Here is a 20,150-nt window from a genome sequence, read left to right on the forward strand (position 1 = left end):
GTAGACCAGGCTGGCCTCAAACTTACAGAGAGGTCTGCCTGTCTCTGCCTCCCGTACTGGGAATAAAAGTGAGCGCCACCCCACCTGATTTGATCTGGTACTTTCTATGTAGCCCTGGATGCTCTCAAACACAAAACAATCAAACAAACAAACAAAAGAGCCAGGTATTGGTGGTGCATGCCTTTAATCCCAGCACTCGGGAGGCAGAAGCAGGCGTATCTCTGTGAGTTCGAGGCTAGCCTGATCTCCAGAGTGAGTGCCAGGATAGGCTCCAAAGCTACACAGAGAAACACTGTCTCGGAAGGAAAGAAAAAAAAAAAACACAAAACATCCTGCCTCTACCTTCCAAGTACTAGGATTACAGGCCCACCACTCCCCGCCACTCTCGCTTAACTTCCATGTCTTGCTGGTTCTGAAGAAGCGTGAACACCCCACCCTACCCCCAGCTCCACAGAAACCCTTTCTAAGTTCAGCCAGCACAAGCCTCTCCTGGCTCTTCAACTGTCCTGAGTGCTGCTGCTCCCCTCAGTGGCCTGCAGCTGAGCCCCCTTCCTGAACACCCATCTGCTCTTTCGCAGGAGCAGCAGTCTCCACTTCTCCTTCCTCAGTCTGGACAAGCACCGGGAGTGGCTGGAGTACCTGCTGGAGTTCGCTCAGGACGCGGCCCCGATCCCAAACCAGTATGACAAACACTTCATGGAGCGGGACTACACTGGCTACGTGCTGGCCCTGAACGGCCACAAGAAGTATTTCTGCCTTTTCAAGCCCCTAAAGACAGTGGACGAGGAGGCCGTGGGCTCCTGCGACCCTGACTCCTCCAGAGGGAAGCCTCCCTGTGGCCTCGGGCCCAAGCCCCTCAAGGGCAAGCTGAGCAAGTTGTCCTTGTGGATGGAGCGCCTGCTGGAAGGTTCCTTGCAAAGGTTTTACATCCCGTCATGGCCTGAGCTAGACTGAGACATGGACTCTTCAGGTTTTTAACGTGCCCCGGAACAGGGATTTTCAGGAGAGTCTAGGCTTTAGGTTTCTCTTCCAGAGCAATGGCCAGAAGATCTTTCCTTTGTCACCCAGGAGTAAAACGTATTGCAGGGTTGATCCCTAGATGAAACTCTTTCCCTTTGGGTTTTCTCGTCCCCGTATGAATGCCGCACTATTTAAAATAGACTGCTCATCCCCTCTTCTTTACTGTCCCTGTAACGTGCTCACACCACCCTGTCCTTAGGTTGGAGAAACCCAGGGCTTGACCTTGAGTCATGCCTGGACAAACCTCAGGACCCTCACGAACCTGTCATACAGGGTGGGTCACCTCTCCACCCCCATAGGCTCCTGGCCTGGCCCCTGCCATGCTTCTGCCAAGGCACATGCTCTCAACAGAGGACAGCCCACCACAGTTTCTAGGTCCTGCATCTTTGAAAGAGGCCTAGTTCTAAGCAATTTTACATGTGACCGTCTTCTGGGAGCAAGCACTGAGAAGTATACTTTGGGGGTATCCCCCACAACAGCTGGCCAGCCATGGCTTTGAAAGGAAGGGGCTGAGCAGTGGGTGAGGGTGCAGCCTTTACATATGGTCTTCCCCACCAAGAGAAGGGAGGGTTGAACACTGACTAGAGTCATAAAAGCCCTGTGACCCTTCCTGAATGTCCCTTGTCACCTATCCCTGCCCCCTCACTGCACTCCTGTAAGCACCCTCATAGCCAGGGCAGAGTCTGCCTAGCCAGAAGCGCTGTAATGACTGAGCCACTGACTTATCTCCAGATGCCTTCCTGCCTCTGGATTTTAGAGTTTGAATACTAGGAGCCATAACCTGTGATCGTGTTCTCTGAGCGTAGATGAGCTGCTATAGAGCCAGTAGATTGCAGATGACGGCAGTTACTCCTGTCTGCCAAGAGCCAGGTGCAGGAGCCCTCCCTGCCTCGCTCGCTCTATCTTGAGTAAAATGCCAGGCGTGTCTTCGTACCAAGGAACCTGACCTCTCTGACAATTGATTTTGAACATTGTTGTCCCCAAAGTGCTGAATCTTCAAGTCGTCTCTTGACTGTGAGCTGAGACTTGTTCCAGACTCCTGTCTGGCAGGCAGCTAGCATCCTCCTTCTGGCCTGCGTTTTGGCTTCTCAGCTCAGTTGTTTCCCTCTTCCCTTATCGCTGCTTCCTGCTGCCAGATCAGACCCATCAAATCCAGCTTGCCTGGCTCCACTCACCTCAGGCTCAGGGCCGGATCATGTTCGCCCATTCAACATACCCTTTATTTTTAGGGCCAAACCACAAGAGGAGTTTGGACAACTGTCACACATGGTGTGTTCTACTGTCAAGCAAGTGCCCTTTTGTAAAGTGAAAGGCACAAATCAGGGACAGGACATCACTCAGTTAGTATTCTCTAATCATAATTGCTTTGAACCAAGCACCTCGGATCCTGACTACTTTAAACACTGAGCTCCAGTGGTAAGTGATAAACTATATGAACCCAGGACCCTCTGTAGTTTTCAAAGAGTCTTTAGCTTTATTAAAAAGTAAAGAAATCACTGCCAGGCTTCATTCTTCCATCTGGCCCTTAGAAGTACACGCTGACTCTTCAACGCTGCTTCTCGTGCACCTGGCCCAGCTAGCAAGGGTGAAGGCAATCATTTGGCTCCTCAGTGCCCAGTCCTCAAAATGCATTTCTGAAGGCTGAGGGTGAACACTGAGGCTAGGGAGTAGAACACTTGCCTAGCATTTCCAAAGCCTGAGTTCCACCCCCAATATCACATACACAAGTGTGTTTGCTTTGGGGTTTTGTTTTCGGTGGAGGGTTTTTTGTTTTGTTTTGTTTTGTTTTGTTTTTCCTTTTTTTCTTTATTTTTATTGTATGGGGCTCCTCTTGTATGTTTTAACTCATTGATAGATTTTTGTCTTTACATTTCTGGAACCGATAAAGTTCTAGACATGTAATTTCTGAAAACCAAAAACTCCCCAGATATTTGTTCTTTATCCAAAACTGTACCAAGAAGATACAAGGCCCGTCCATTAGGGGTGATAGGAGGGGTGAGTAATGGGATTGATGCTGTCCCTGGAGAATGTGAGTCCAGAATCCCAGCAGATCTGATGGAGGGTGGTGTCACCAAGGAGACCACAGAGCTTCGGTTTGGTTGCTTTAAGACGGGGTCTTACTGTGTAGCCCAGGCTAGCCTCCGACTCAAGGCCTTCCTTCCTCAGCCTCCCAAGTCCTGGGCTTATGCGTGTGCACCGCAAGTCTACCTTTGACAGACAGATACAAGCCTTTCTTCCAGAATTTGTTTTCATGATTTTTTTTATTATTATTTGTGTCAAATCTGAGCTACTTTTATGCTCAACCAAATGCCAAGGTTTCTTGTGCTAATGAATGTAATGTCACAGGACCCAGTTTCAGTTGAGGTTCTGCTGTTTGAGGAGGCTCGAGACAGCCTGTGAATCGTGTTCTGTAGATGCAGTGTAGTAAAACTCCTTAGTCGGTCTGTGTGGAAATACTCTTCCTGCCACTCAAGGACTGGCTGCTGTTTGTCTAACCCAGAGTTGATAGGTTGCCTCGAGACATTGCAGAAGCAGACAGCTCTCCCTGTCACCTGCCACCACCCAAAAGAATTTGCTTGTTGTTTAGATGGGTTAGTGTCCTCATTCCTAAACTTTTAGCTAGTGCTAATTCATTTTCAGTCACCATCGTGTGTTTTCCTGGCGTTAAAATAAATTGGGTCTGGCCCACCTGCTTTGCCTGGGTAGGGACTGGAAGCAAGCACTCGGCCTGTGTTCTGTTTTCAATGTAGAGTTCCATACCGGGGCTGGAGTTCAGTGGGAAAGCATTTGCCTCGTGTGTGTGAGCCCCTGGATTTGATCCCCAGTGATAAGGAAGGAAGTTAGGTAGAATCCCTTAAGGATTGCAAGGAGCCAGATGTGGTGGTGCATGCTTGTAATCTCAGCACTCAGGAAGCAGAGGCAGGAGGATCAGGAGCTCAGTTCATCCTTAGCATGAGCACATGAAACCCGCTTGAGCTATGAGGCCTTGTCTCAAAACTCCAAGAAAAGTTTCTTAAGCAAGTGCTACCAGGCTGAGGTGTTAACACGGCAGTTAGAACACTTCTGCTGATCCTGGCACCACCAAGTACTTAGTTGACTAAGTAGAGAACGGTGATGCAAAGCTCTTCATGACCATGTGTCTGCCGTCACCCTTGGAAACGAAGGCAGCGTGGCTGATAGTCCTGAATCCACCGATTTGGCCTGTTAGGAAAGATAATGTACCTGGGAGACAGACCTGAGAGGAAGCTGAATATTTTGCACTTTTGATACTGTTAAGAACAAATAACTTATTTGGCAAATTGTGTCTTTTTATGTTTTATGTTTTTACTTTTCAGTTTTGGGGTTTTTTTGTGAACAGGCACTAAAGCTAATGTTATTTTGTTTTAAAAATCTTACGGACTGGAAACAAATAAACTATTTTAATGTGTGATGGCTCTGGGGCACCTCTGGAATTGCAAGATGATTTCATCACCGACACACTGTGACTGCATATCACTGGCTTTCAGACACAGTAGGGGAAAAGGATGGAAGGCTCATTGGTTGAGAGTGCTTGCCTGCAGAGGACTTGAGTTCCGTTCCCAGCACCTGCTAGTGGCTCGCAGCTACCTGTAGCTCCAGTTCCAAGGGACCCTACACCCTCCTGTGAACTCCACAGGCTCCTGCACACATGTGGTACACATACACATACTCAGGCACACATATAAAATTAAATAAATGTTTTAATGTTAAAAGGAAAGAAACACGAGCAGTTTGGGTTAATGCTCTGAATTGTCCTTATTTGTAGCCAGTGGTCACATATCACAGAAAGCTTTCTTTAGTCCTTGTACTGCTTGCTCGAAAGTCCTTGAGGCTTTGTCATGACAGTGTGTTTTGTCTTGAAGAATACCGACTCAGACAGTTGTCACTTTGGGGAGAGCACACAGCATCTCAAACATGAGGTTGGCTGCTAGGAGGGCGGTGTTGCCTAGGAAGGAGGAAGACACGCAGTGAATATGGCCCCTGCCTCCCTGAAGTCCAGTCTCCAGGACCCTTGCCTGCTGACCTTCCCAGAGCCCTGGCTTCTGAACTCCAGGTGCTATCTGCCTTCAGTCCCCACCACACATCATTTGAAGACAGTCTGAGAATTCTGAGGAACGTCTATACTGATGCCAGGTGCTGTTCATAGACCACCCTCAGGCCAGTAGGCCTAACTGGAAGGTTGTTGTATTTGTTTGTAGTTTTTTTTTCTTCCAGTTAGAATTAGTGGGATGACCTCTGCTTTGGCCAGCTGTTAGCTGTAGCAACTCCCTACTTCACGTAAAACATGCTTCCAGTTCACTTTTCAGTGCAATATCATAGGGAGATGTGACTGACCCACCCTGTCACTGAGCAGCTGGCTGTTGGCTTTCTCTTAACTAATAACACCTGGTGCCTCCCAGGGGGGTTGTTTGGTTCATTAGCTCATGCTTGTCACATTTGTGGAAGCAGGCTTCTCTATCCACAGCTGGACATTCTCCACAGGGTGCCTGAGGTAAACGTGGAGACCTAACTCACTAGATGAATCTAACTTAAACTACCAGCTGCATGTGGTCACTCTTCCTCTTTACCTACCTGAGAGATCGTACGGTGGAGAAACTTCCACAAGGTCGCAGCCCACCACATTCAGGCCTTGGCAGCCCCGGATGATCTCCAGGGCCTGTCCAAGGTAGAAGTGACAGTCATTTCCAATGAAAAGCAACTGACAGAGGCATAGATACCCACCCCTGACCGAGACATATGCTCCCTACAGCCATGCTGATAGACTTCCCAGGGACACAACTCAACACACAGTCCCCCTCCTCGGAGCTGCAGCTGCGTGGTGATGGTGGAGTCAAAGGAGCCAGTCATGTGTCAAGAGCCTCGAGACAAGCAAACTATAGGAGACAGCCTGAGTGGGGGAAGGCTCCCTGAAGTACAAACACTTCAAGAGACTAGCAGAAGAGATGACTAAGCACTCTGGGCAAAGACACAGGCTAACACAGTAACCAGAAAGGCACAAGTAGATGGATATAGCCCAAGGTGGCATTAAGAAACAGGTACAAGCCGGGCGGTGGTGGCGCACGCCTTTAGTCCCAGCACTTGGGAGGCAGACGCAGGCGGATCTCTTATGAGTTCGAGACCAGCCTGGTTTACAAGAGCTAGTTCCAGGACAGCCTCCAAAGCCACAGAGAAACCCTGTCTCCAAAAAAAAAAAAAAAAAAAAAAAAAAAAAAAAAAAAAAAAAAAAAGGTACAAAGGCAGTTGCTTCGTGGAAAAGCAGAGGGCTTAGGATTGTTCCAGAAAAGCTTCTGATAGGACAGGGAATGGCTGTGAGAGATGCAGCTATGAGCATCCTCCTGTCTTAGAAGATGCATGCAATTCACTTACACCTTGGACGACCTGCCACTCATACCCTGGGCTCCGAGGACAGGGTAGTGGACAGCGGAGAGGCCTTGCTCTCTCTCTCGTGGATCTCAGCACAGCTTGACTCCGAAATGCTGCAGCCACCTAGAGCCAGTCTCCATGTGTATATTTAATTAATTTAACTAAGAAGCTTGGTGCATTGCGTTTTGTTTGGGGGCTGGGAATAGCATAAAGAGCTCTGGTCATGCTAAGCGTGGGTGCCACTGGTGAGCTACACCACCAGCCCCAAAGTTCAGTGTTCTTAAGAGGGGACGCTACAAACATAAATTAACTATAGACGAACTAGAGGCAGAAAGAATAATCAAGGGTTCTCAGAGCCCTCGGGATGGTCAGGGGTAGATCACGGGTAGCTCAGGGGTAGAGCATTCACGGAGCATGTGTGAGGCCTGGGTTTAATCCCTAGCTACAAAAAAAGAAATTAGAAAGCCACAAACAAGCTCAAATCAGTGCCTCTCCACTGAGTAACCAAAACTATAGTCCGTCCTGACAACATACTCAGGCCTGCCCAACCTCATGACACTGTGGCATGACGTTATGGTCTGCAAATTCCACGCTCAAAAACAACACAGTCCAGTTTCTGTTTTTGTTTTTAATCTCAATGTTTTAAGTAAGTTTACAATTTTGGGTGGTATCCACAGCTATCCTTAGCCTAATGGGGCACACAGCCCTTAGGCCATAGGTTAGACACATCCAGGTGCTGTGTCTTTGAAATCCTACCCTGGTGGTGCAAGCCCATAGTCCAGCACTCAGAAGTCAAGTTAGAGGCCTGCCTGGGCTATATAACTCAAGGCAAGCCAAATCCTGCCTGCAGCATTGGGTAAGCGAGCTGGAAATGCCGGAAAGCTAGCCCAGGTGGTGAGGGTACAGGAGAGCTGTTGGGCTGACCAACTCAGCTACCACCCAGGTCCCAATCCAGGACTACCAACTGGCCCTCCCCAATATCCACCCCAACTATGAACTACAGGAGCATCGAAGGGACAGATCCTGCAGATCCAAAGCTGCAGATTTCCACAATACAGAGTAGCAACAGAATATCCAAGAGGAGTCTGGGTGAGGATCCAGCACTGACAGTGTAGCAGAAGCCAGAGGGCTTGAAGCAGACCAATGGCTCATTGCAATGAACATTTTCACTTAAAGATGCACAGACTAAAGGGTGCACTAAGCTGCGTGACTCAGTGGGACAAACTACAACTTCCACGATGAGATTTTTTTTTTTTTTGAGGGGGGTAGCTTGCAAGGGCAGAGGGAAAGATAAGATGACAGGGAGATGAGTGGGATTGGGATACATGGTGTGAAATTGACAAAGGATAAAGTGTTAAAAAATAAAATACACCTTCTAGCTGGTGGGAGCACAAACTTGTACAGCTGCTATGGAAATCAGTATGGCGATTTCTCAGAAAATTAGTAATCAGTCTACCTCAAGATTCTGCAATACCTCTTTTGGGCATATCCCCAAAGGAGGCACACTCACACCACAAGGACATTTGCTCAACTATGTCCATAGCAACATTATTCATAATAGTCAGAACTTAGAAGCAACCTAGATGCCCCTCAACCAAAGAATGGATAAAGAAAATGTGGTACATTTACACAATGGAATACTACTCAGTGGTAAGAAATGATGACATCTTTAAATTTGCAAGCAAATGGACAGAACTAGAAAAAAATCGTCCTGAGTGAGGTAACCCAGATCCAGAAAGACAGATATAGTATGTACTCACTCATTAAGTAAATACCAGACATAAAGCAAAGTATAACCAGCCTACAATCCACAACCCCAGAGAAGCTATATCCCTCTTCTAGAAACAGATGGAAGCAGATGCAGAAATCCACAACTAACCATTGGGCGAACCTCCTGGAGGTGAGGGAGTGATAATATGAACAGAGGACTCAAGACTATGATGGGGAAACCCACAGAATCAGCTGACCTGAGCTAGTGAGAGATCACTGAATCTGCACTGTCAAATGGGGACCCAGCATAAGGCTGAACTAGGACCCCTGAATACAGGTGGCAATGGTGTGACTGGGACAATATATGAGGCCACTGGCAGTGGGACCAAGATCTAACTATAAGGCACAAGCTGACTTTGTGGAGCCCATTCTCTACTGAGAGATACCTTGCTCAGCCTAGACATAGGGTGGGGGGCACCTTGGTCCTGCCTCAAGGTGGTGATGGGACAGACTTAGCTGACATCCTAGGGGAGGCCTTGCCCTCTCTGAGAAGTGAATGGGAGGTATGATGGGGGAAGGAGGGGAGAGCAGGAGGAGAGGAGGGAGGGAGAACTGGGAATGGAATATAAAAAAAAAATTAAGCAAAAAAAAAAATACATCCTCTAGGGCTGGAAAGATGGCTCAACAGTTAAGAGTGATTGTTGCTTTTGCAGAGAATCCAAGTTTGGTACCCAGCATTCACATTAGGTGGTTTACAGCCACCTGTACATCCAGCCCTAGGAGGATCTAATGCTCTTTCTGGCCTGTGTGGGAACCTACACACACACACACACACACACACACACACACACACACACAGAGAGAGAGAGAGAGAGAGAGAGAGAGAGAGAGAGAGAGAGAGAGAGAGAGAGAGAGAGACATGGGGGTCAGGCACATACATAAGAATATCCACCCTGGGAATCCACTGAACAAACCCACTTACCTGACTAGGTGTGAGCCCAGCTACTTCTGGTGCCCCCGTTCCCGGGGCATAGGCAGGATCCAAGGCATCTATACAAAAGCTGATATAAAGAGGCTTGCCCTCCATCTGTTGCCTGATCTCTGCCATCAGGGGAACCAATGACTTCATCCAGCAGTCTTCAGCCAGGACCACACGAAAGCCCTGAGCAGGGGAGAGCCAAAGAGCTGCAGATCAGAGTTGACCCCATACTCAGCTTCTCACACGAAGGTCACATCTGACCTCCAGTTCCACGAGGGGAATGGTCCCCGCTCTACTGATGAAGTTGGGAAGCAAGGTCAAAGTTGACCTCAGTATCATGATCAGAAAAGAGTTTATAGCTAAAACCAAGGGTGAGAAACTTAAGCCCCTAATCTTCCTAATGCTGAGACCCTTTAATACAGTTCCTCCATGGTATGGTGAACCCAACCATAAAATTATTTTTGTTGCCTCTTCATAACTGTGCTTTTGCTACTGCTACAAATTATAAAGATCTGATATGTGGGGCTATCTAATAGTGACCCCTGTAAAAAGGTTGTTTGAAAGGAGTCATGACCCACAGGCTAAGACCAACTATTCTAGATGCTTCTGTCTAGATCATTGGCCTTGACACACACTGAAATCAAGGGACTGGATGATTGAGACAACTCAGCTAGGGTAAGAGCTCTTGATACCAAGCCTAAAGACCCAAGCTCAATCACCAAGACCCACAAAGCAGAAGGGAACCAACTCCACAACTTGTCCTCTGACCTCCACACTCATGCCGTGGTGCTCATACACACATACAATAAATAAACGTAACTAAAAGTAATAGAAAATAGCCAGGCACACGCCTTTAATTCCAGCATTTGGAGGCAGAGGCAGGTGGATCTCTGAGTTCGAGGCCAGTTTGGTCTACAGAGTGAGTTTCAGGACAGCCACAGCTGTTACACAGAGAAACCCTGTCTTAACCCTGTCTTGAAAAAGAAAAAGAACGACCAGAAGTGGTAACATACACCTTTTATCCCAGCACTCAGAGGCAGAGGCAGAGGCAGGTGGATCTCAGTAAATTCAAAGCTAGTCTGGTCTACAAAGTGAGTTCCAGGACAACCCGGGGTATATTGTGAGACCCTGTCTCAAAAAAAGGGAAGGGACTGGGGTGTTTCTGTGGGAGCCTTGCCCTGTGTTCAGACCAGAGCCTTCCGTCTTCTGGGTGTTAGAATAAACACTGAAAAGGGGCGTCTGGCCTAGACTCAGGTTCACACTCCTCAGTCTCCAGCATCCTCCAAGGGATTAGCTTTCTGCTGTGCAGCAGCAGGCTGCTCTCACCTGATTAATGTCTCTCTGAGCCAGGCACAGTGAGTGGCTCACACCTATAATTCCAGTATTTCAGGAGGCTGAGGCAGGAGGAACACCCTGAGTTACAGGCCAGTCTAGGCCACAGAATGAGACCTTGTATCAAAACAAAACAAAAGTATAAATAAACAACCGAGTCTCACTACTCTTGCCACATGAATCTTGATACAAACTCAGCTTTTCATCTCCACTTGCTTTTCTCATCTTTGTGGTGGGATGGGGGCAGGGACAGGGGAAACACAGGCATGCACATGTCGTGGTGCATGTGTGGTGCATGTGTGGAGGCCGGAAGACAAGCTTCCAGAGTTCTTTCCTTCCTTCCACCATGTGGGACCCAAGGATCCAACTCAGGCCACCAGACTTAGTGGCAAGCGCCTTTACATGATGAGCCATGGTGCCAGCCCATTTTTTGGTTTTGTCCTCCAAGGAGGTCTCATGTAGCCCAGGCTAGCCAGGAATTCAATATGAAGCTGGGAATGATGTTGGATTCTTGATCCTTGAAGGTGGCCACGTCTAGCCCCAGCCCTACTTTAGTAAGGCCACAATAGAGAAGATACTTTGAGGGAGAGAGGAGGACACCCAGTCCATCACCTGGCTCCGACTGTATCTGTAGGGATCCAAGGTCATGGACGAGCCCCGGATGCCGATCTGCACCACTCGCTTACAGTCCAGCAGTCCCTCGTCCACGCTTCGGCGGAAAGCTGTCCGATGATAGACCTTCTCCCCCAGAGTTTTGTCAGCTGTGTTGGTGTGGGCACCCACATGCACTAGACCCACAGGGCCATGCCTGATATAAAACAGCAGCTCACAGGTCAAGGGTTCAGGCATCAGCTACCTGCTTTACATCCTTGTGTGTGTTCAGCTCACTTAGCACCTTGAGGAAAACGGGCAGAGGCAGATATGACTGGCCTGCCACCCAGAATTTCAGAGAGAAGGACCATGACACAGGATGGAACTCGGTAAAGGCTGAACCAGTCAGTCACTTTTTCTACAGCTAAGGCACCAACAGGATGTTCTCACCCTGCTCCTCTGCATCAGCTCTGCCAGACACCCCAAATAACACAGTCCATGCTAGGCTAGTGGGAGACTAGCACAGCTTGAGACAAGACTGACTACCTGCCCCTAGCCAGGATGCTACCCACAGCCTTCTCCAAAACAAATTCTGCAGTTCCCACCTGCCATCTTCCTCCAACTAAATCAGCCAAAGCTGACCAATAGGTGCAGATTTCCATCTACTGAAAAATTTGGCTTTTGTTGTCGAGGCAAGGAGGGAGTCTATGGGGGGAAGACAGAGCCTCCCCCTGTCAATATTTGAATTTGGCTAACAATGCAAAACAGACAAAAGGTAGCTGGGATTGTATAATCTCACTGGGGATTCATTTTCCAAATCAGAGGCCAGCTGAAAATGCAGAATGTGTACCACAACAGACCTGGGCCAAGGGAAAGGGCTTGACGGACAGACACACTTGGAGTCCAGCCTTGGTTTTGAACCATAGAAACAGCTCAGTGGGGAATTCCAATCACCCCTCCATCTGAGGCCACAGTGGTCACCTAGTTGCAACTGACCGTAGCTCCAAAATGTTGAAGCCTTAGGACTTACTTCTTTGCCACCGCTTGCAGTATGGGATATGTGATTGTGTGGTCTCCACCTGCAGAGAGAAAACAGCACAGGCCTGCAAATGAAATGCACCAGTCCAGAAGTCACCCAATACCACCACCCTTTCGGGTACACTGTAGAACTATATCCACAGCTAAATGGCCATTGGAGTCATTTTTAAAAGAAAATGCCTTCCCCCATCATTAGAGAGAGACTGGAGCTGGAGAGACAGCTCTGAGTTAAGAGTATGTACTGCTCATCACTCACGTTAGATAGCTTACAGACCACCTATAACTCCAGCTCCAGGGGACCCCACTGCTGGTCTTCCTGACACCTGTACTCACTGGCACATTCCCACACTCAGACACATAATTAATTGCACAAATCAAAACTTGTGAGTTTTTCTACAACACAACTCTGTCCTGCAGATCTCCCTGTGATGGTATGAACGGCTTTGTGGTGGTGTGAACAGCCTCTGCTTGCACTGCCTGATATGGTAGCTAAGGAGTTGAACATCTTTTTTTCCATTGGTTTTAGTTTTTTTGTTTTTTGGGTTTTTTTTTTTTTCAAGACAGGGCTTCTCTGTGTAGCTTTGGAGGCTGTCCTGGAACTCGTTCCTGAGACCAGGTTGGCCTCAAAATCACAGAGCTCTGCCTGCCTCTGTCTCCGGAGTGCTGGGATTAAAGACCACCACCGCCCAGCTGATTTTAGTTTTTATTTGTGCATGCGTATGTGTACGCCTTGGAACAATCCTTTTCTACACTATAAATATGTGCTACTCTCATTGGCGCTAATAAAAAACAGATTGACCAATATCTGGGCAGGAAGGACTGAGTAGGAGAGCCAGAGTAGGAGAAGTCTGGGAAGAAGAAGGGCAGAGTCAGGGAGTCGATTGCAGATGTGGAGAGCGCAGGAGATGAACGTGACATGTTAAGAATGGTACCAACACGTGGCAGAGCATAAATAAGGAATATGGGTTAACTTAAAGTGTAAGAGTTAGCTAGTAGTAAGCCTGAACTATTGACCAAACATTTATAATTCACATTCAGCCTGTGTGTTTGTTATTTGGGAACAGGCAGTTGGTAGAGAAGCATCCAACTTGTATGATGTGTATGACTGATGGCCTATGTGCGGAGATCAGAGGACAACTCGGAAGAGTCAGTTCCCTCCTACACTAATGTTCCAGGTCATCTGGCTTGCATGGCAAGCGCTTTTACACACTGAGCCATCTCTGTGGCCCAAATATTCTAATTTTTTGTAAAGATTTATTTATGTGTTTGAGTGTTTTGCTTGTGTGTATGTCTCTGTACCACATTCATGCCTTGTGCTATCAGAAGTCAGAAGAGGGTGTCGGCTCCCCTGGAACTGGAGTTATGGGTGACTGTGGGCTGCCATGTGGGTGCTGGGACTTGAATCTGAGTCCTCCACAAGAACAGTAGTACTCTTAAGTACTGAACTATCTCTCTAGCCTCATTCTTCAAATAATTTTAATTTGTAAGTAAACAAATATTATGCTATTTCATTTGTTCACTTACTCACTAATTTTTTTTTTTTTTTTTTTTTTTGCACTGGGGATTGAACTCAGAGCCGCGCACAGGCTAGGCAAGCGCTCTGCCACATTTCTTTTTGAAGAAATAATTTTGAGGACTGGCTGACATGGGTGCTGGGAATTGAACTCAAGTCCTCTGCAAGAACAGCATTAGCTCTTAACCATGGAACCCTCTCTCCAGACTCCTGCAGAAAGAGTTTTCATCATATTTATTTCCTACTCCCCTTGCAGCCCTCCTTTCCAATAATCCTCCTCTTATCTCTGTGTCTTTTTTTTTTTTTTTAATTTCACTGAGTTTAGTGTCAGGTCCAAAGGATTCCATTTCCTCAAATTCTTGGGGTTGGACAAAAGCCAGTGTTCCTCGGGAACTTGTGAAGCTGGTTCTCCTCTACCAAAGGAGCCATTTCCCTTATCACTGGCAGAAGAGACAAATGGCTATCTGTGGTGCTTATTAGCAAACCAGAGCACACGCTGGCCTCCAGGCTCCCTCAGTGTCACAGACACCTGCTACACATTTCAGAGTCCATGCTGGCATCCTGCCTCTTCTCAGCTACTCCCCTACCCCAAACTTCTCCTGCTCATGGGCTTCCCTCCACCCAGCTATGTATTCTCCTTATAACCCTGCTATTTCTTTGGCTACACTCCTCTTTTTTGCTCACTCTCTTTGTTTTCCTCTCTGGGCCTCCTCTTTCCCTCCTCTCTCTCTCTGATTCCCTCCTCCCCATCTCTCTGCAGGTCACCCTCGAGTCTACTTTTTATCTCTGCTCTGGACTCTTCCAGATGTTTCTGACTGTTCTCTCTCTCTCTTATCTACAATAAAAACCTTTCCCTTAACCGTACCATGGAGCATCCATGTCATCAGTTTATACTTTTAGTGCCGCTTGTACTATCTAGGTATGGAAGTAAGGTGCTATTTACCATGACTGTCTTTCTGTTTATTTGTTTTTTGAATCTTGTGACAGAATGAAACTAAGTTGCCCAGGCTAGACTTGAACTCATTCTGCAGTCCAGACTGGCTTTGAACTTGTGCTCCCCCTGCCTTAGTATCAGGAGTAGCTAAGATGACAAACCTCCCTATTGAGCAGTACAGGTCTAGAGCAAGGATTAGTATTGATAGTAACAATAGCTGAGTCTTATTGAAGCTTCAAATATTCAAAGGACAGTAAGGAGCAAGCTAATACACACCCTGCCCACCGTGCAGTGAGGTAGGCATTGTCGCTCTACCTGTTGACAGATAAAGCCAAGACCTAGCAACATGAAGCAGATTGTGAGAGCTGGCTTAAGATGTCAAACCCTGGCAATCTGAAGCCACCTTTCCAGTAACTAGGCCATTCAAATTGGCAAAAATAAATGGGGATGTTTAAAAACAAAAACGGGCTGGTGAGATGGCTCAGAAGTTAAGAACACCGGCTGCGCTTCCAGAGGACCCAGGTTCAATTCCCAGCACCCACATGGCAGCTCACAACTGTCAGTAACTCCAGTTCCTGGGGATCCAACACCTAAAATGAATGAATGAATGAATGAATGAATGAATGAATGAATGAATAAACACCACTCACGTTGTTTCAGTTCGTGAACCAAAGAAGTAGAAAGGAACAGTGGACCACTGCCCTATAGATTGATGCAAATCCTGACCAGTTCAGATATATCCTCTGGAGTGCAAGCAAGATGGTTCAGAGGGTAAAGGTGCTTGCTGCCAAGCCTGGCTACCTGTGTTTGATACCCAGGACGCATTTGGTGAAAGGAGAGAACAGACTCCTAGAAGATGGATTTTTTACCTGTATATGCGTAGTGTGACATGTGTGTGCATGAACACACACTAAATAAATGTAAGAAAAAAGGAAAGAAGGAGCTGGGCGGTGGTGGTGCACACCTTTAAGCCCAGCACTCGGGAGGCAGAGGCAGGTGGATCTTTGTGAGTTCGAGGCCAGAGTGAATTCCAGGACAGCCAGAGCTACACAGAGAAACCATCTGGAAATGGGGTGGGGAAGGAAAGAAAGAAGGAATGAAAGAAAGACCTTGCAATTCTCACAGTCGGTAAAAACATTTTTGTCTGTCAAGTTGGGAAGCTGCAATTGAGCCCCTGTTGTAGCCTTCTCCAGGTCTGAGATGAGGGCTGGGAAGAGGATGGGGGAGATGGGTGACATACAAACAGGGTTAGAACATTTGAAAGAAGAAAGAAACTGCAACTTAATTAACTAAGTTCAATACTATTTTGAAATTGTAGTGGGGTTTTTCTTGTTTTGTTGTTGTTGTTTGGGAAATCAAAATCAATGCAAAAGGAAGTTCTTGGATGAACAACAACAAAACCAGTAACACCGATTCTCCAAGTTAAACTGGGGCCTGAAGCAAAAGCAGGGAATAGGTTACTTATCCTAGTTTATCGATTTTAACTGTTGATTTTTTTTCTGCCCTAAGGCAAATGCCTCACTGGACTTGTCCTAGTTAGCCAGTCTGTTCTCCCTCCCCCACCCACCCAGACTGGGTCTTATTCTGTTGGCCTTCATACCAGGTCTCTCAAAATATTAAATATCTGTCCCCTGGGATTAAAATGAGTGGACTTGAATGTTTACTTTCCTTCTGTGTCCATCTTCACAGTAGCTTCTCCTGGAGAACTGCTGCTCGTGGGCCTATATTGAATAACCACCCTCCCCAGACTACCGTGAAAAAGCTATGCTTGCCCTTGCTGGCAGCCATTACCCAAGGTCAGAGGAATGCAGCCAGCTGCTATGACGTTCTGATAGACCTCTCGAATTAGCCGGCAGCTGTCCTGGAGGTTGTAAAGATTGACATTCACATCGCCTAGATCTGCAACCCTGAGGGACTGGAAGGGGAGGGCTCCGGTGCTGGGGTTGACAGCCCCCAGCATCACCGATTCCTCCCGGATGCGACGGGGTCCAAATCTGGGGAAGAAGGACCATCTGTGTCAGCTGCTGCAGAGGTCTGAAGGCTCACTATGCCCAAATGGAATTTCTCTGCCTCCTGACATTTGGGACCCGTGTCTCTGTGCTGTGGGATAGTCTGTAACCACTAGCAATCATGAGCGCCTCTTCCCCCAAACCTGTACCAAGTAAAAAGAATGTCTGGACGTTAGCAGACATCACCACTGTGTATAAAACGGACCCCACAGAGTCTATGTATATTTGGAGGGTTTTTTTGTTTTGTTTTGTTTTGGTTTTTGGTTTTTGGTTTTTTGAGACAGGGTTTCTCTGTGGCTTTGGAGGCTGTCCTGGAACTAGCTCTTGTAGACCAGGCTGGTCTTGGACTCACAGAGACCTGCCTGCCTATGCCTCCCAGGTGCTGGGATTAAAGGCGTGCGCCACCACTGCCCGGCTGGAGGGGTTTTTTTTGTTTTGTTTTTTACTTTTTTATTTTATTTGTTTCACAGGGTCTTGCTATGTTGCCCAAACTGGCACAAAACTCACTGTGTAGCCTAAGATCACCTCAAACTCCCAATCCTCCTGCCTCAGCCTCCTGAGTGCTGGGATTACCAATATGCACGACCCTGGGAGAGTAACAGAATTTCTGATCCTGGGCAGTTTATTAGTTTTCCGCTGGTATAACACAGTATCTGAGGGTGATTTAGTTGTTTGTTTCAGTACAAGAATGGCTCAGTCAGTAAAGCATGTGCGGTGCTCATAGAAGGACCCAGGTTTGATCCCCAGACCTCATATATACCTGCCAGGTGTGGGGTAACCCCAGCACTGGGGAATCAGGACAGGAGGATCTGTAGGGGCTCCCTGACTACCAGTCTAGACCACGTAGTGAGCTCACGGTCGGTGAGAGACCCTGAGGTGGACCATCATATGGAAGATGACTAAGTGGCTGTCCTCCAGTCCCTACCCACATGCATGCACACCAGCACACATTTGAATTAACCATTTATTTAAGGAGCTAGAGATGTGGCTCATGAGTTAGGAACACCGGCTGCTCTTGCAGAAGATCTGGGTTTAGTTCCCAGAACCCACATGGCAGCTCACACCTGTCCAGGTATTGGGGGACCCATCGCTGTCCCCATCCAGCTACTCAGCACCAGACAGAGATGTGGTGCACACATATTCACGTAGACGCATAAAATCAAAATAAATATTTTTTTAAAAATTAAGTACCAGTGCCTAGTCTATAAGAGCATCCAAAGCCACAGAGAAACCCTGTCTCGAAAAACCAAAAAAAAAAAAAAATTAAGTACCAGCATGTGACACACTCCCCAGTATGTTCTTGGCCTGTTTGTCTTTTCAGTACTGGAGATCAAACCAGGGGCCTCAAAAGCTGAGTGAGAGCTTCGTCACTCAGATACACCCCTCCACCCCTAGACTCAAGAGCCTGCCCACCACCAATTTATTAGATAGCATTAGATAATTCCTTAACCCAAGTTTCTGCTTCCTGATCTTTAAAATAATGAAGCCGTTGTTTATTTCATGGAGTGGTCGTAAGAATGAAACAAGGTCAGCTTTGCAAAATGCCCTGGGTTCATTGACATTTAAAAAATGGCAGCTCTTAAAATTCAGACAGATACAGTCAGATGTAATGAGCTGAAGTCGAAGCGGCTGATGCTTGCTAATTAAGAAAATAGATTTTATGTCTCTTTGACTTGGATAGCTAGGGTTTTGTGGAAGGGACAACCAACATCTGTTCTCAAACCAGTGGCCCCTGGGATGGAATCAGGGTATGTCCACCTACCATCCCAGCAAGCTGGGGTTCTAGAAACCCTCTGGCTTGCTAATGCAGCCCAGGCTGGCCTCTCTGAGCAGCCTTGGTTTCTTGAGGTTACAGGAGTGCACAGACACCTTTCTCCACCCCTGATGAGCCTGACATGTCAGGACTGGCCTTCCAATCGTGTTAAGCCTTGGCGTTCCTTGTTGAAGGAGGAGGGAGTCGCCCTCCCCAATCCCAGAATGACCTGGGTGAAAAGCTGCAAGTTCATGTGCCTCTCCACTCCTGGCTAATAGGCCCAACCACGTGTCCCCAGCCCGGGAGCTTCCTATCTTACCTTGCCCCAGGCCGGTTGGAGGTCCCAGTGTCCAGAGGCACACCGATGAAGGCAGCATCCAGCCCTTCGGGGGAGGGCTGCAAGGGCAAGTGCATCATGGAGCAGATGCCCACCAGCTGTCCCAGTGACTCACAGCTGGAGGACTGGTGGTACCGGGCGTCTGAGGCCTCTGAAGCCTGTTGGATCCTGGGGCTCCCAGGAGAGAGGAGCCCCAAAGAGGGACGCCACGTGGCCACCCTGGATCCCAGGCCCCGGGCACAACTGGACGTGAGCAGCCGAAGCATGCTGCCTATTGAGGAGCCCAGCCTGGCCAGTGTGCCAGCCCCCAATTGCAGGGCTCAAAGGTCACGAGTGGCCTGGGATCAAAGGGGCAGGGAGGCCCCGGGACCCAAGCATTTCTCCACCTGCCCCACTCCGGACTTCAGCCCCTGTACGGATTGGTCAATGAGCCAGACCGGGGCTCCCCATTCATGTTCACCTGCCCCACCCCAGGTTTGTCAGTGCAAGGGGCCTCCCAACACCTGGCCTTTGCCTGTCTCTCCTGTTCAGAGAAAATTTTGTGCATTGTTGTTGTTGTGCTGGTTTGTTAACAAATGGTCTCACTCTGCAGCCCAGGTTGGTCTGGAACATGTGTATCTAAATTGGCCTTCAGTGCTAAGACAAAATACACTTCCTAAATTGGGCGGAGGACATATGCCTTTAATGCCAGCACTCAGGAGGCCGTGAGTTTTCTTTGAGTTTGAGGCCAGCCTGGTCTACAAGAGTTAGTTCCAGGACAGCTAGGGCTACACAGAGAAACCCTGTCTTGAAAAACAAAACAAACAAAAATTATGATGAGGCTGGTGGCAAACACCTTTATTCTGTGTTGAGGCAGATGGCTCTCTCCAAAATCAGCCTTGTCTACATGACAAGCTGCAGGCCAGCCTGGACGACATGAGACCTTGTCTTTTTTTTTTTTTTTTAATTTACCTTTATTTTATGTGCATTGGTTTTGGGTCCCCTGGAACTGGAGTTACAGACAGTTGTGAGCTGCCTTGTGGGTACTGGGACTTGAACCCTGGTCCTCTGGAAGAGCAGTCAATGCTCTTAACCACTGGGCCATCTCTCCAGCCCCCATGAGACCCTGTCTTAAAACAACAACAACAAACAATAATAACACAATGCTGTACTCTCCTTACTTTTTTTTATTCTTTTATTAGTTCAAATTAGGAACAAGTTTGTTTCACATGTCAATCCCTTCTCCCTCTCCCACCCCTCCCCCCCAAAATAAATAACCTTTGTTTTTGTTTTTTTTTTTTGAGGCAGGGTTTCTCTGTAGCTTTGGAGCCTATCCTGGCACTTGCTCTAGAGTCCAGGCTGGCCTCGAACTCACAGAGATCTTCCTGCCTCTGCCTCCCGAGTGCTGGGATTAAAGGCGCGCCACCAACGCCCGGCTGCTCTCCCTACTTTTAAGGAAAGAAAAAAAAATCACTCAGGCCAGTAAGGTGGCCAGTTGGTACAGGCATCAGCTGACAAACCTAATTAAATGAATTCAATCCCTGCCACCCAGAAAAGAAGTGACTATTAGGTC

General features: G+C 47.7%; 2 protein-coding genes across 4 annotated transcripts in view; one reads left to right on the forward strand and one right to left on the reverse strand.

Moving 5' to 3' along the window:
• Positions 1 to 2,517, forward strand: part of Dnajc16 (DnaJ heat shock protein family (Hsp40) member C16) — a 29,018-nt gene extending 26,501 nt beyond the window's left edge. For both annotated transcript variants that reach the window (XM_027399945.2, XM_027399946.1), the window contains exon 15: positions 579 to 2,517. In XM_027399945.2, the coding sequence (XP_027255746.1) occupies positions 579 to 954 (376 nt within the window). In that variant the 3' untranslated portion in view covers positions 955 to 2,517. The remainder of the gene's footprint in view (positions 1 to 578) is intronic.
• A 2,272-nt stretch (positions 2,518 to 4,789) lies between these two features.
• On the reverse strand, positions 4,790 to 18,864 carry Agmat (agmatinase). Of its 2 annotated transcripts, none has more exons than XM_027399947.2 (7): positions 18,581 to 18,864; positions 16,291 to 16,493; positions 12,045 to 12,093; positions 11,036 to 11,231; positions 9,095 to 9,274; positions 5,611 to 5,695; positions 4,790 to 4,984 (listed from the first exon to the last, which is right to left on the reverse strand). In XM_027399947.2, exons 1-7 carry the CDS (start codon positions 18,862 to 18,864, stop codon positions 4,911 to 4,913), a joined length of 1,071 nt encoding a protein of 356 aa, XP_027255748.1. In that variant the 3' UTR covers positions 4,790 to 4,910. The 2 variants fall into 2 exon arrangements, with proteins under 2 accessions (XP_027255748.1, XP_035295324.1); XM_035439433.1 differs by having other exon boundaries at positions 12,045 to 12,117.
• Positions 18,865 to 20,150: the final 1,286 nt, after the last annotated feature.

Source organism: Cricetulus griseus, chromosome 2, assembly GCF_003668045.3.
Source record: "Cricetulus griseus strain 17A/GY chromosome 2, alternate assembly CriGri-PICRH-1.0, whole genome shotgun sequence".
NCBI lineage: Eukaryota > Metazoa > Chordata > Mammalia > Rodentia > Cricetidae > Cricetulus > Cricetulus griseus.

Bases quoted from the DNA above. Each gene is read 5' to 3' on its own strand.
- Agmat (XM_035439433.1), bottom strand. From the start codon at position 18,864: ATGCTTCGGCTGCTCACGTCCAGTTGTGCCCGGGGCCTGGGATCCAGG. The intron at 11,232-12,044 runs GTAAGTCCTAAG...GTTTTATATCAG, and splicing joins CTGCAAGCGGTGGCAAAGAA to GCATGGCCCTGTGGGTCTAG. The intron at 5,696-9,094 runs GTAAGTGGGTTT...TACCTTGGACAG, and splicing joins CTGGGCTCACACCTAGTCAG to GCCCTGGAGATCATCCGGGG.